Source organism: Sardina pilchardus, chromosome 3 (genome assembly GCF_963854185.1).
Source record: "Sardina pilchardus chromosome 3, fSarPil1.1, whole genome shotgun sequence".
NCBI lineage: Eukaryota > Metazoa > Chordata > Actinopteri > Clupeiformes > Clupeidae > Sardina > Sardina pilchardus.
This window is the reverse complement of record NC_084996.1, coordinates 4,746,665-4,759,216: the sequence shown is the minus strand read 5'-3', so window position 1 is coordinate 4,759,216 and position 12,552 is coordinate 4,746,665. Positions and strand designations below refer to the sequence as shown.

Sequence of the window (12,552 nt, the reverse complement as noted above, 5' to 3'; positions counted from 1 at the left end):
AAGGTTTTATAATACACAGTAAATGGTTTTTTTCCTAGTTGGTAGATTTTAGGAACACCTGAACTTTTTACATCATTCTAGAAAGACAGGGAGGGGTCCTAGAGAACTGGGTGGATCCTGTTATTCTTTAGTGGGAGGGGCGTCTGTGGTATCCAATCAAACTCACCCAGTTCTGTGCACCTTCCCTCACTGTGTTGGGGTATAAGGGTGGTGACATCAAGTCATGTTTCATCGCTTCTTTCCCTTTCATGCTCATCTGTTCCTTCCATCCCTCCCTGATGCCCATCGGGAACATGGGATTCTTTGGGAAACATGACTGATGTCAGAGGGGCAGGGGAATTCGGGTGCCGCTCAGTGGAACTACAAACCCATACTTCTGGTGTCGCTCGGTGCCGATATCCTAGGCGCACAACTTGGAGAGCACAACTTTACGTTTGGAGGAAAAAGTATCAAATCAATTTTAATGTCTTTTCCTGTCTTCCATTGTCTTCGTTTCAAAAGTGTGTATTGCTTCTTAATGGACTTTTCATATCGTTTGTGTTTCTTTTGTCTTGTTATTCCACTTTAAAAGAAGCAGACGGCTCCGATGTCCACTCCAAACTCCTGGTCAGCACCTCCGATGTCCATGGGAGCAATGTCCACGATGGGCAGTCTGGACGTCTTCTGAGTTTTGTACTCGATGACTGTCTTGCCCCACTGGCCTGTGTGTTTCTGTGGAGACAATTAAAGTGTGTAAGCGGACTCGACAACGACCAGTGGTGTGTGACTGTGTGTGACCAGCTGCTTTACAGTAATCTCTCCCAAACACGTCTCTGTTCAAGTCTCCCTCCCGTTATTCTTTGACTCTGTGCCTCTCATTTGGGCTTTTATACACCCTCCCTTCCTTCCTCGATCCTCGTCCTCACTAGATCTAGATAAAGAATGATGGGGCAGCAACAATGAAGTAGTCTATACAGTGTTAGCTACAGATCAGTGGGAACGCCCCTCGAGGACCGAGCATCGAGGATCGAGGATCGAGGAGAGTTTGAGAGCCACCCTCTGTGTATCTGGTCTGAGGAAGAAGCAACACGTATGTTCAGTTGCGTGCGCGACCAGAGACGGTTTATAAAGCGAGACGATTCATATGAGGGTAAATTCTGGTTTCATTGTGACGCAACTGCCACTCCCATTTAGGAGGCAAACGGAGGTATTTATATGGGAGAAATAATTCTACACCTTTCTAAACCGATTATTTCGTCACTGAACACGCCCCTTTAGGAGGCAGGAAGTGCTGCTATTTCGTTCCATTGAAAAACCCCTTTATGATTCATCTTAGTAACTATACGATCTCTGGCGTGACCCTTACCTTGCAGCCGTCCTCGGTGACGCTGTACGTGAAGCGGCTGTTGCCCTCGGCTCTGATCTCGATGTCGTTGGAGCCCTGCAGCAGCAGAGACTTCTTCAGGTTGCCAGAGGCCTGGTCCATGTAGGCGATGCTGTTCTTGCAGTGGTAGGTGATGCTCTGGGAGGCCTCTGTGGACAGCAGCCTCAAGAAAGTCAACTGGATGTTGGCGGTGTTGCCTGGCTGGGTGTCATCAGCATAGCTGAACTGTAAAAAAAACAAAACAAAACAAAACAAAACAAAGTCAGACAAAGGGATTTTGACACAGCTGCTTGAAGAAAAGGCAAGATGGAAGTGTTGTCACTACAGGTTGCAAATTTTGTTGAAGCACTCACGTGGAATCCGCCGTTCATGGTCTCGCCGAACCAGACGTGTTTGTGCGTCTTGCTCTTGCTTGCCCACCAGTTCTTGCGTGGGACGCTGGGAGTGTTGGGCTTGACGCAGGTCTCGCCGCTCTCCATGTTGCAGAAGACCTTGATGGCATCGGCGGTGCTGCCCAGGTTGGGATCCACCCAGTAGTCACCTGTCACAAGGCACATAACAGAGCGACATCAGACCACTGGCATCTTTATGAATGAACATCTCCATCTGACTCCTCCGTCATCTTGCGCCTCTCACTTACCGCTCTTCCACTCGGGATGGCAGAGTTTGAGGTCCCTGCAGGTGCGGGCGGGGTTCTTGCGGGTTCCGTCGGGGTTGCGCATGTCCTCCAGCTGGCCGGTGATGGACTTGAGTGTGGAGTCCACCTCCATGTCGTGCTGCCTGAGGGAGCTGGATGGGTCATCTGCCCGCATGTATCTCAGGGGGTCTGGGCCCTTCTCGGTCTGGCCCAGGCCAGCGAAGGCAGACATGTCAATGCCAGGGCCTGGGGGACCAGGAGGACCAGGGGGTCCAGCGTTACCAGGAGGACCCTGCAAGATGGGGAAAGAGAGAGAGAGAGAATACACAGGTGAGAATCTGAATGGATCTATCTTAGTCTAAGATCTTAGTCTAAGTCTAAGACCTAACTTAGTGAGACAAGAACACTCCCTGGTCCCTGGTTATCTTGATGGTCTAATTAGGTCTTAAGGTCCCAAATTTTGGGAGGCTCTGCCATGCAAAACCCCATGTGTGCTAATTTTATTACATATCTATGTCTGCATGTTGTAAATCCAGTAAGAAATGTATATCACGCTTTGGACAAAAGCGTCTGCCAAATAGCATGTAACCATAACCATATCTAGTACTGTGTCTGCCTGACCAGAGAGTCAGTGCATGTCACAGAGGACATCAAGGGACAGATATGGCCACTGCACTAGGACTGGACTCACAGCAGGGCCAGTCTCTCCAGAGCGTCCACGGGGTCCAGGGGGTCCGATGGGTCCAGGGATGCCGTTGTTACCGTCCTTTCCGGAAACTCCAAGTGGGCCAGGGGGTCCCTACAACATGGAACAAAATATTTGGACTTAGCAATATGGCTACCCGGCAGACAAAGACAAAACGCTTGGATATGGAAATGCTCGTGGGAGTGCCATCGCACAGCAGGCTTTGGTGAATTTCGAAGGACAATGTCAGAAATGATTTGTTTCCTTACCTTAGCACCAGCGGGTCCAGCAGGTCCAGAAGCACCAGCATCTCCAGCAGGACCCTAGAGAGAGAGAGAGAGGGGGAAAGGGGGATAGTTAGGCCTCATGTTATTGTTTGAGAATAAGGTAAGCGTGAGATTAATACATGTTACAATAGTATTTATGTGTTTTGCGCTGTAATTGGTTGTGCTGCGTCTGAATCTTTGAGACTATGACATGTTGGTGTTAGCATAGCATAGGTGTTGAGCACTGGCAAAAATGCCACAACACTGAGGTGAATGTGAGATGGCACGTGAGGCCTGTTGAATATTATGATGCTGAGACAGGTGCGGTTGGACACGTTATGGGGAGAGTTGAGCGCGTATCACTCACGGGAGGTCCAGGCAGACCCTGCAGACCAGTGAATCCTCTGTGTCCCTTCTGTCCTCTCTCTCCAGCCTCGCCGGCCTCTCCCTTGTCTCCACGTGGGCCTTGGGGTCCCTGCACACATCACAGCACATTAGTGAGCATGGCTAACTAGATAACAGCAATACAACTTCCTAACAAATACAGCTATATAGTCCATGCTTACATGTAGTCAATGTCTATATGTTTGTTTAAGGGAACAGAGATAAGGACATATACTCACAGCCATGCCTCTTGCTCCTGCAGGGCCGGGGGGACCAGCTGGTCCTTGGGCACCCTAAGAAGAGAGAGAGAGAGAGAGAGAGAGAGAGAGAGAAAAGGGAGAGAAAGCAAATGAGAAAACTCTTCTGCGTATGGAGTGCCAGTTGTGCCAGTTGTGTAAGTTGTCTCAAGTCATCATTAATTCAAATGTGCTATGAATATTTTATGCTACAATGAAATTAACAATGACTTGAATTTCCCTTTGGGGATCAATATGGTCTATAATCTATCTATCTATCTATCTATCTACATAATTGATGTCTTAAAGAGAAGTTAAAGGTGGTCAGTGATGCTGGAGAAAAAAAATGTTGATAATTGAAAAAAAACAACAAAAAATCCCCAATGTCAACAGCCAAACAAATGCACCTCTCCCTTCAGCGCTCATGACTAATAGTTTTGCCTTCCCACAATGCTTCTCACTGCTCTGCACCAGAACTAACACCACCTGCTGTTGTTGTTTGGTTTAAATAGGTGTTTTAGGAGTGTGCCCATCTGGTTGTGTTTCCAAAATACAGAACTAGACCTGTGCATGTATGAACATCACATGCTTTTTCAGCAGATAAAAAGAATGGACAGCTAACGGATCCTGAAGCTATACCGGTATTCGCTGATTGTGACCAAGCTTATTGTGAAATCAGTAACTTCCCCTCTATCTAATGGCTATGAAACTGAAATCACGAAAATACTTCAGTTGTTGAGTACATAATACGAAGTGTTGTACTGGTAATATTGATGTTGTGTCTTTCACACTCATTTAACTGGAGATGCAACAGCAATGGTCTTTGGCAAGCTGTCCAATGAACTGTACTGTCCATAGTATGTCACTAAACTTCTACCAACTTCTGGAGATCCACTATGTTGTCACAGCTTTCACCAGCTACCAGACAGCCTATGAATGTGTTGTTTTTTATTGATCAGTGTGTGTGTGTTATGATGGTGATACTCACAGACTCTCCTCTGTCTCCCTGTTTGCCAGAAGGTCCGACAGGTCCGTTGGAGCCAGTGGCTCCAGGAGCACCAGGGGCACCGACAGGTCCGGTGTTACCACGCTCACCCTAGAGCAGAACACATGAAAGAGCATAAATAACACTGCTGTACGAATCATTCTTGGACACTGGAAAAGCCAAGTAAGGCCTAGTTTTGCAGACTGGCTAAAGCTAATGACAGACACCGCCTCATTTGAAGAGCTTATTGCAAGACTGAACGATAAACGGTGCATTTATCGGTAAACGGTCAATTCTATCAGGTCTGGTCTCATTTCCTGCACTTTATTCAATTTGAACTGACTAGTGCCCCATAATTAATATTGTTATCAAGCTTAATTTAATCTAAGCCCCCCCCCCCCCCCCCATTTGACCTATTATGTATGTGTATGTGTTTTAAATGTGTGTGTGTTTTTCCCCCCTGTCTTTCTTGCTCAGTTTGCTGTGTAGTGTGTGTTCAGTGCTGTTACTTGCTGTAAAATATGATAAGTATGCTATATTGTGTGTTTCTCACATGGAAAAACAATAATAAAAAAAAGAACGAGAAAGAAAGGGCCTAAACAAACCTATTGTACACTATTCACATGGTTATGCCTCCTCTGTGAGAACCACACATCTTGAAATAAAACTCTCTGCTGAAAGGGTCACTAGACCACTTTGACTCTTTGGGGATGCATGCTTTGTATGTTGTTCAGTCCTATGTAATGTGGTCATTCTTGAGTGGTTAAGAATAAGATCTTTTAAATCTAAAATAAGCAATAAGGAACCGTCGCTTCAAAGGATCAAGACGTGTTGTAGAAATGAAAAAGTCAAATAAGCTTTTGGCTTTGGCCAAAATGGAGTGTACCGCTATTTCAAACAGGCCATGAAGTTAAGGTCTGACTTAATCTGCTGATATGGACCAGGTGACGGCCTGACAACTAAACTGATCCCCTGCTACACCTACAATTAGCTGAATTCTGACAGTATATTGCTGCCAGTTATGTTATATCTATATTCAATATATCCATTGCATGACATGTGTAAATACTAGTGATGTCCGCCATAAGAAGACGATATAGAGATCTCACTAAAGATAATTTGGAGGTGTATGACCTGATCAGGTTTAGCTAAGAGAGAGAAAGAGAGATCATGATTGGTTGAATCATACTCGGTTGAAGAGTCTGCTCAAAAATAGGGAACGTTTAACTCAATTATTCGCAATTTGACATTTTGCGTTGTCTGACCATAAGTTAAAACAATGTGAATGCATGAAATGCCTTGCAATGTAAACTGGCCAGGGCCCAAGATGACCCAGGTGACTGATGACATAGACAAATGGGTATATATGTATGTATAATAATGTATATACTGACACTAACAGTATATATACATTCTAGTCCAGGCTTGACTGCCTTGACTAGGAGGTCTTTGTGTAAGTCCAATTTTTTAACATAAGCCTATGAAATCCACATCCTTCCATCCTTATATTCAATTGTTTTTTTCCCCAGTGAAGTTCCTCGCTGTTCATAGTTACAATGGTATTGCAGCTCGTACATGCTGCGGCACTATTTGGATGGACCCGTTTATACTTCTACTGTGGTTTCTGATTACGTTTATGATGTCTGATGTCTCACCTTGACTCCAGTGGATCCATCTCTACCAGGAGGTCCATCAGCACCAGCGTTACCCTATAGGACAGGAGTGTGTGTGTAAGAGAGAGAGAGAGAGAGAGAGAGAGATGCAGGGAAAGGGACGAGGGAGATGGAGAACAGTATCATTAAAGCACATTTCCAGAGTGAATGGTCTCTGACACTGAGCCATGGCCCTGTTGGTATGATGTACAAACCTCTCTTCCGGTCTCTCCAGCGGGTCCGCTCAGGCCAGGAGGTCCGACAGGGCCGGGGGGTCCACGGTCACCACCAGCACCAGGAGCTCCCTGCTTCCCTGGCTCGCCCTGTGGTGCAGCAAGACCAGTCCAGTCATCCAATTATTCAATCCACTAATTAATGCGTTCTCATCAACTTAAAGTGCACTTGACCAAAACAACTGTTAAGTCAAGTAGTTTTACAGAAATTGTTTTACAAGTAGTAATATTCAAAGCTAGTGAACAGTTTCTGAATGGTCTTTCATCCAACGAAGCCCACAATATCCATCTACATTATTCTGAAAAGATCCACAGAACTAACCATAAAACCTTATTCTGACTATAGGCTATAGCTACACTATATGGACAAAAGTATTAGGTCTGGACATCTGGTCATTAAATCTCTATAACATGCCATTCTAAATCTATATTGGATAGTGATAAGAGCTTTAACTCTAAGGGTGTCTAAGGGATTTCAGGTCAGGCCCATCTCTGTTAGCTCATCCCAAGGGTGTTCAAGGGGGTTGAGAACAGGGCGCTGTGTGGGCTAATCAAGTTCTTCCACACAAAATTCACCCAACCATGTCTTTATGGATCTTTAAACCCAAGCATGTCTTTATGGATCTTGCTTTGTGCACTCTATGCCAGTACCATGGCTGAATTCATTGGGCTATGAACCCATTCTTACACAAATATTTGTGAATGCAGACTAGGTGCTTGATTTTATAAACCTGTGGCAATGGGTCTGAATGAAACACATAGATTCAGTGATTACGTGTCCCAATACTTTTGCCAATACAGTATAGTGTATTTAATGGCTCCCTGAATGAGATGGTTAAATGGACCGGGAGCAGATCATTTAAGGTATTGTAGTACTTACAGAAGGTCCTGGAAGACCGGGGAAACCTCTCTCACCACGCTGTCCAGGCAAACCAACAATACCACGCTGACCAGCAAGACCAGATGGACCAGGAGTACCATCAGGACCCTGAGACAGAACAACAGATCATTTTTGTGAGCATTAACTCCATTCAGATGCTGTCTACACTCAAAGGAAAATACTCTAATGATGCACAGTGCTGTAAAACTGGACAGTGAAAGATTTTGAAATGTGACTAACAGGGGGACCATCCTCTCCGGGCTCTCCTTTCTCTCCAGAGGGACCGGCAGCTCCACGAAGCCCAGCATCTCCTGCTCTGCCTGGGGGACCAGCGTCACCACGCACTCCCTTAGGACCATCTTTACCAGAGCTGCCAGCGGGACCAGCGGCACCAGGGTTTCCCTAAGACATGACGACAGAAACAAAGCGGGTAAATGGGACGACTAGCCAATATACAGTAGCTAAGCCAGTAAAGGACAGTGGGTGGACTAAGCCAGTAAAGGACAATGGGTGCCTCTCATTAGGCTTTTATATTATCCTCCCTCCCTCCTCGGGCCTCGATCCTCACTGATGTACATGAAGAATGATGGGGCGGCAACAATGGGATAGTCTATCCAGTTTTAGTCATAGATCAGTGGGAATGCCCCTCGAGGATCGAGCATCGAGGATTGAGGAGAGATGTTGAGAGGGACCCAGTGTATCTGGCACCTTCCACAAGTCTAGTGCAATAAGTGTGGAAATGTGGTTAAAGGTTGACTCACATTAGGACCTGGGGGTCCAACACGTCCAGCAGCACCAGGGAATCCAGTGGAACCCTGAAGAGGAGCAGGAGAGTGAATGTGTCATGGCATGTTGGTATACATTCATTCACATTATATTTATTCATTTATTTATTTGTGTGTCAAATGAAGATTTTACAAGGAGAGTCTCATTGAGATCTTACATTTCTTTTATAAGGGAGCTCTAGAGAGAGAGCCCTAAATGAGAGTTATTTAGTTAGCTCATTCCTACAGTATCTGGATCCTGTATCTGGATTCAGGATTCTCTGTGTGGTGTGTGTGTGTGTGTGTGTGTGTGTGTGTGTGTGTGTGATGTCTCTGGACGGCATCATGCCATGTTGGTATTCATGGGTTTCTTCAGGTCCCTTTCCACAGGTGTATGAAATCAAGCACCTTGATTATCAATGCAGACTGCATGGTGCTTGATTAATACACCTGTGGGAAGGGACCTGATGAAACCCGTGTATAAGTGCTTTTCAGTTGAATTGCTGTGTAAGTTCTCGGAGTGATGTGATGTGTCATGTGTCTGATGTCTTTGGAATGCGCTACTCACAGGAGCTCCCTGAGCACCGCGGGCTCCTTTAGGTCCAGACACGCCAGTGGGACCCTGGACAGAGAGGAGAAGATGCGTTAGTAAGCAGGACATCACACAAGAAATACCAAAACAACACACACTTACTTCGGTATAATAACACACTATGCTTATCGATCTTTATTTTTCTTGAACATGAATTTGTGTTTCCAGTGAATTTGTGTTTCCAAATACATGAATGAAAAATGTTTAAAATGGTCTGTTTACCTTAACAGACATTTATATATTTTGACAACATGACCTACAGTACACACTGCTCCTTGTACATTCTGCGCAGAGAGGAATGTGTCTCCTCTCAGTCCCCTACAGCGTAATGAGCGGCGTCACATGACTCACCACAGGTCCGGGGGCTCCAGAGGGTCCCTGAGGTCCAGGGGAACCAGCATCTCCCTTCTGACCACCCTCACCGAGCTCACCCTTGGCACCAGGCTGACCATCAGAACCCTACAGCAGGCAGGAGTCAGACACAGCTCATTAATGTTAAAACCTTTAATAAACCAATCAATCAATCAATCACAATCATTCACTCATTCATTCAATCAATCAATCAATCATTCAATCAACCAACCAATCATTCATTAATGTATCATTCTTTCATTCATTCATTCAGTCAATCAATCATTCAGTCAATCAATCAATCAATCAATCAATCATGCAATCAATCAATCAATCAACCAATCAATCAATCAATCAATCAATCAATCAATCAATCAATCAATCATGCAATCAATCAATTGTTCAATCAACATTCTTATACTTATCTAACATTGACTATTTAAGTACTTGTACTTACAGGAGGTCCAGCAAATCCAGCGGGGCCAGGAGGACCATTCTCACCACGGTCGCCCTGAAGGAGGAGAGGGTGAAAATACCAATATTGGTCATATGGAGAAAAATGTGTGTGTGTGTGTGTGTGTGTGTGTGTGTGTGTGTGTGTGTGTGTGTGTGTAATAGCTATCAGACATTGGAAAAACAATAAGATCTGAATACTGATTTACATTCTTGAAAGTTGAAAGCCATGTGTATGCTAAGGGAGGCAAAGGGAGGCAACAGCTAAGGCCTTTCAAGGCCTATATGTCACAGTGTCAATTGAATTTCAAAACGATGAATGTCATTCATTATACTTACTTAGAAACCAATAATTGCTTATGTACCAGTATCAACTAAGTGTTTATCGATCAATAATTTTTCATGTCACTAGGGTTGGCAAACAATGTCTTTCAATTGCCTCAGTGTAACTGTACTGTTATTTAATGATGATTCATGATTCATTAGTCTGCCTCTGTTTGCGTGTTAAGGTGCTTGTGGGAGACATGATGCAAAATGTGTCATTTTCGCATGAAGTTTCATAAAGTGAAGTGAGGAGGAACTAAGGATGAACCGTTGCTGCAAGAAATGCAAGAGCACTATAACATGCCACCCTTTAATAGTTGAGGTGAGTGTCTGGATATATTTAGATATATTATTTAGGATATATTTAGGAGGGGTAAACACCAACATACTGTAGGTGGTGTGATAATAATCTTGGTGGGTAGATTAGAGGTGAAGTTATTATGAGTCAGTATGATCATTTAGTGGTTTGTTCATGAGCAGTGAAATCTAAGTACACATGTGGATTTCATGGAAATACTACTGTAATTTCCCGACAATTAAGCAAGGTTTATAATTACTTCATCTATGAGATTAACACATGGGGGGCAGGCTACACATGGGAATGCATTGATTTTCTTCACTCTTCTTTATGATTAAAGCATGAACTGTATCTGATGTATTGGGCTATTGGGCCAGTGGACACTGCAGTTAATACAAAGGGTGTGGTTAATAAAAACACACTTTCCTGCAGTTTATACACAATGTGACTAATACACAGGAAATGACTGTAGTAAAGAGTGATGAGTGGGGGCAGTAGACTTACAGGGGCACCACGGGCTCCAGCAGCTCCAGTTGGCCCGATGGCACCACCTTCACCCTGAATGAGACAGAGACACATATACAGTATCAACATCATGACCAACTTGTAGCGTTTGGGGACCAGGACCAGCAAATACAAGGACACTTAATCTGTAACCATGAGAATACAAAGAAAATTCATGGCTTTAGACCTCAAGAAACAGATAATGTGTTAAAATAATTTCCCCTTAATACACCATAATGTATTTGGTGAATAAAAAAAGTATTTTCTAATAGAGTGGCCTCTGAATATATTGATTAATGTCCAACATTTCGACACACAGCCTTTATCGCGGTTCTATCAAGGATGTCCAATTCTTATCACATATCCAACTAATCCAATGGCATATTTCGGCCAGTTTAGAGAATGAAAAGAGGGATGCCATATGGATATATATTAATAACATGTTATTGCTGGTGCATGGCTATATAGACAGATAAGAAAGACTGTCTACCCGCACAACTTGAATCATTACCACCAATTTAATGTATTTGCGAACAAAGCACAGTACGGTATGTGTTTATTTATCTATTTTCAAGTTGACAGTGAGATCTTACCTTGGCTCCATTGGGACCGGAAGGACCAGGAGGACCAATGGGACCAGTCAAACCCTAAGAGAGATAAACAGACAGACAGGGACAGACATGAAATGGTGGAGAAGAGGGAATAAAGTGCTCAATCTGCTCCAATGAGATGCCAGATCATAGGCTATATCATGATGATATTCTGATATTCTGAATTTTGTCACTTACTCTTGAGCCATCTTTTCCTGGAGCTCCCTCAGGTCCTTTCTCTCCATTGTCACCCTGAAAGGCAGAATGGCAGAGACATTTAGAGATACAGTATGTGTTTAAAACAACTTGTTTGGAGTAAGTCTGTATGGTTATAGAGTTTGTTTTTGTTTGGATGAGAGTATTGGATTGTGCCTTCAAAATGGTGGATTTCAGCATTTGCTTGTGTGAAGTTAGAAGTTTGATGTTTCAACAGACTGTGGAGGAGGACCTGTGTGCACTTATACTGTATATGTGTCCCTAGTGCGGAACTCACTCTGTCACCCTTGGATCCAGAAATCCCACTGGCTCCTCTCTCACCAGGCATTCCCTGCAGGCCAGGGGGTCCCTGAGCACCGGAAGCCCCTGAAGGTCCGATTGCACCCTGTCAGACAACACACATTAAATACACCATGAACAAGAGGAGATGTATGGCGAGATACAGGGACAGATAGAAACATATGCGATGTGAAGATAGATCAAAAGGTGAGACATGAGGGAATATGTGAATGGAGACAGAAAACAGGGGAAGATTTGCAGAGAAATGTATTAACAGAGATAATGTGAAGAGATATGTGAAGAGCAGCTTTGAGGATGTGGTTGTCTAAATATATTGTGTTATGGAGACATGAGTGATCCGGGGGGGGTGGTTGAGAAAGAGGAAGAGACAAAATGTATCAGGCACTGAGGACATAAGAAGAACCCCCTATCTTTTATCTATCATCAATCTATAATTTCTTCTGATTAAATCACCTTGGGTCCATCAGTTCCGGCAGTTCCAGGAAGACCACGAGGTCCCTGCAGACCCTGAGGCCCAGCACCACCTCTCTCACCGGGGAAACCACGCTCGCCCTGCGGGACGCAAGGAAGGGAGGCACAAACATTAACCATCACTTCTGACTTCATGCAATCAATCCCATTGCAACTGAATAGTAGCGCATTCAGTATTAGCAACTGAGCATTAAACAGAAATGCTGTGGGGATCAGAAAACTCACTCTTGGTCCGGTAGCGCCAGCTGCTCCACCCTCTCCAGGAACACCCTACAGGAAGATACGAGAGGAGGGGACATTACACACAAATCACACATTTCATAATGAATCCAGGCTAAGGATGTGAATCCTTTTCATATGAATCCTTC

The 12,552-nt window shown here is 44.3% G+C and overlaps 1 protein-coding gene across 1 annotated transcript in view; it reads right to left on the bottom strand.

The window, feature by feature from the left end:
- Positions 1–355: 355 nt before the first annotated feature.
- The window catches only part of col2a1a (collagen, type II, alpha 1a), a 28,433-nt gene continuing 16,236 nt past the window's right edge, over positions 356–12,552 (bottom strand). Inside the window, exons 32-54 of the mRNA XM_062531470.1 lie at positions 12,410–12,454; positions 12,167–12,265; positions 11,691–11,798; positions 11,396–11,449; positions 11,201–11,254; positions 10,608–10,661; positions 9,486–9,539; positions 9,029–9,136; positions 8,654–8,707; positions 8,083–8,136; positions 7,562–7,723; positions 7,322–7,429; positions 6,424–6,531; positions 6,212–6,265; positions 4,560–4,667; positions 3,575–3,628; positions 3,319–3,426; positions 2,955–3,008; positions 2,692–2,799; positions 2,004–2,292; positions 1,717–1,904; positions 1,346–1,588; positions 356–711 (exon numbers count right to left, since the gene is read on the bottom strand). Of these exons, the coding sequence (XP_062387454.1) occupies positions 565–711; positions 1,346–1,588; positions 1,717–1,904; positions 2,004–2,292; positions 2,692–2,799; positions 2,955–3,008; positions 3,319–3,426; positions 3,575–3,628; positions 4,560–4,667; positions 6,212–6,265; positions 6,424–6,531; positions 7,322–7,429; positions 7,562–7,723; positions 8,083–8,136; positions 8,654–8,707; positions 9,029–9,136; positions 9,486–9,539; positions 10,608–10,661; positions 11,201–11,254; positions 11,396–11,449; positions 11,691–11,798; positions 12,167–12,265; positions 12,410–12,454 (2,415 nt within the window). The 3' untranslated portion in view covers positions 356–564. The remainder of the gene's footprint in view (positions 712–1,345; positions 1,589–1,716; positions 1,905–2,003; positions 2,293–2,691; positions 2,800–2,954; positions 3,009–3,318; positions 3,427–3,574; positions 3,629–4,559; positions 4,668–6,211; positions 6,266–6,423; positions 6,532–7,321; positions 7,430–7,561; positions 7,724–8,082; positions 8,137–8,653; positions 8,708–9,028; positions 9,137–9,485; positions 9,540–10,607; positions 10,662–11,200; positions 11,255–11,395; positions 11,450–11,690; positions 11,799–12,166; positions 12,266–12,409; positions 12,455–12,552) is intronic.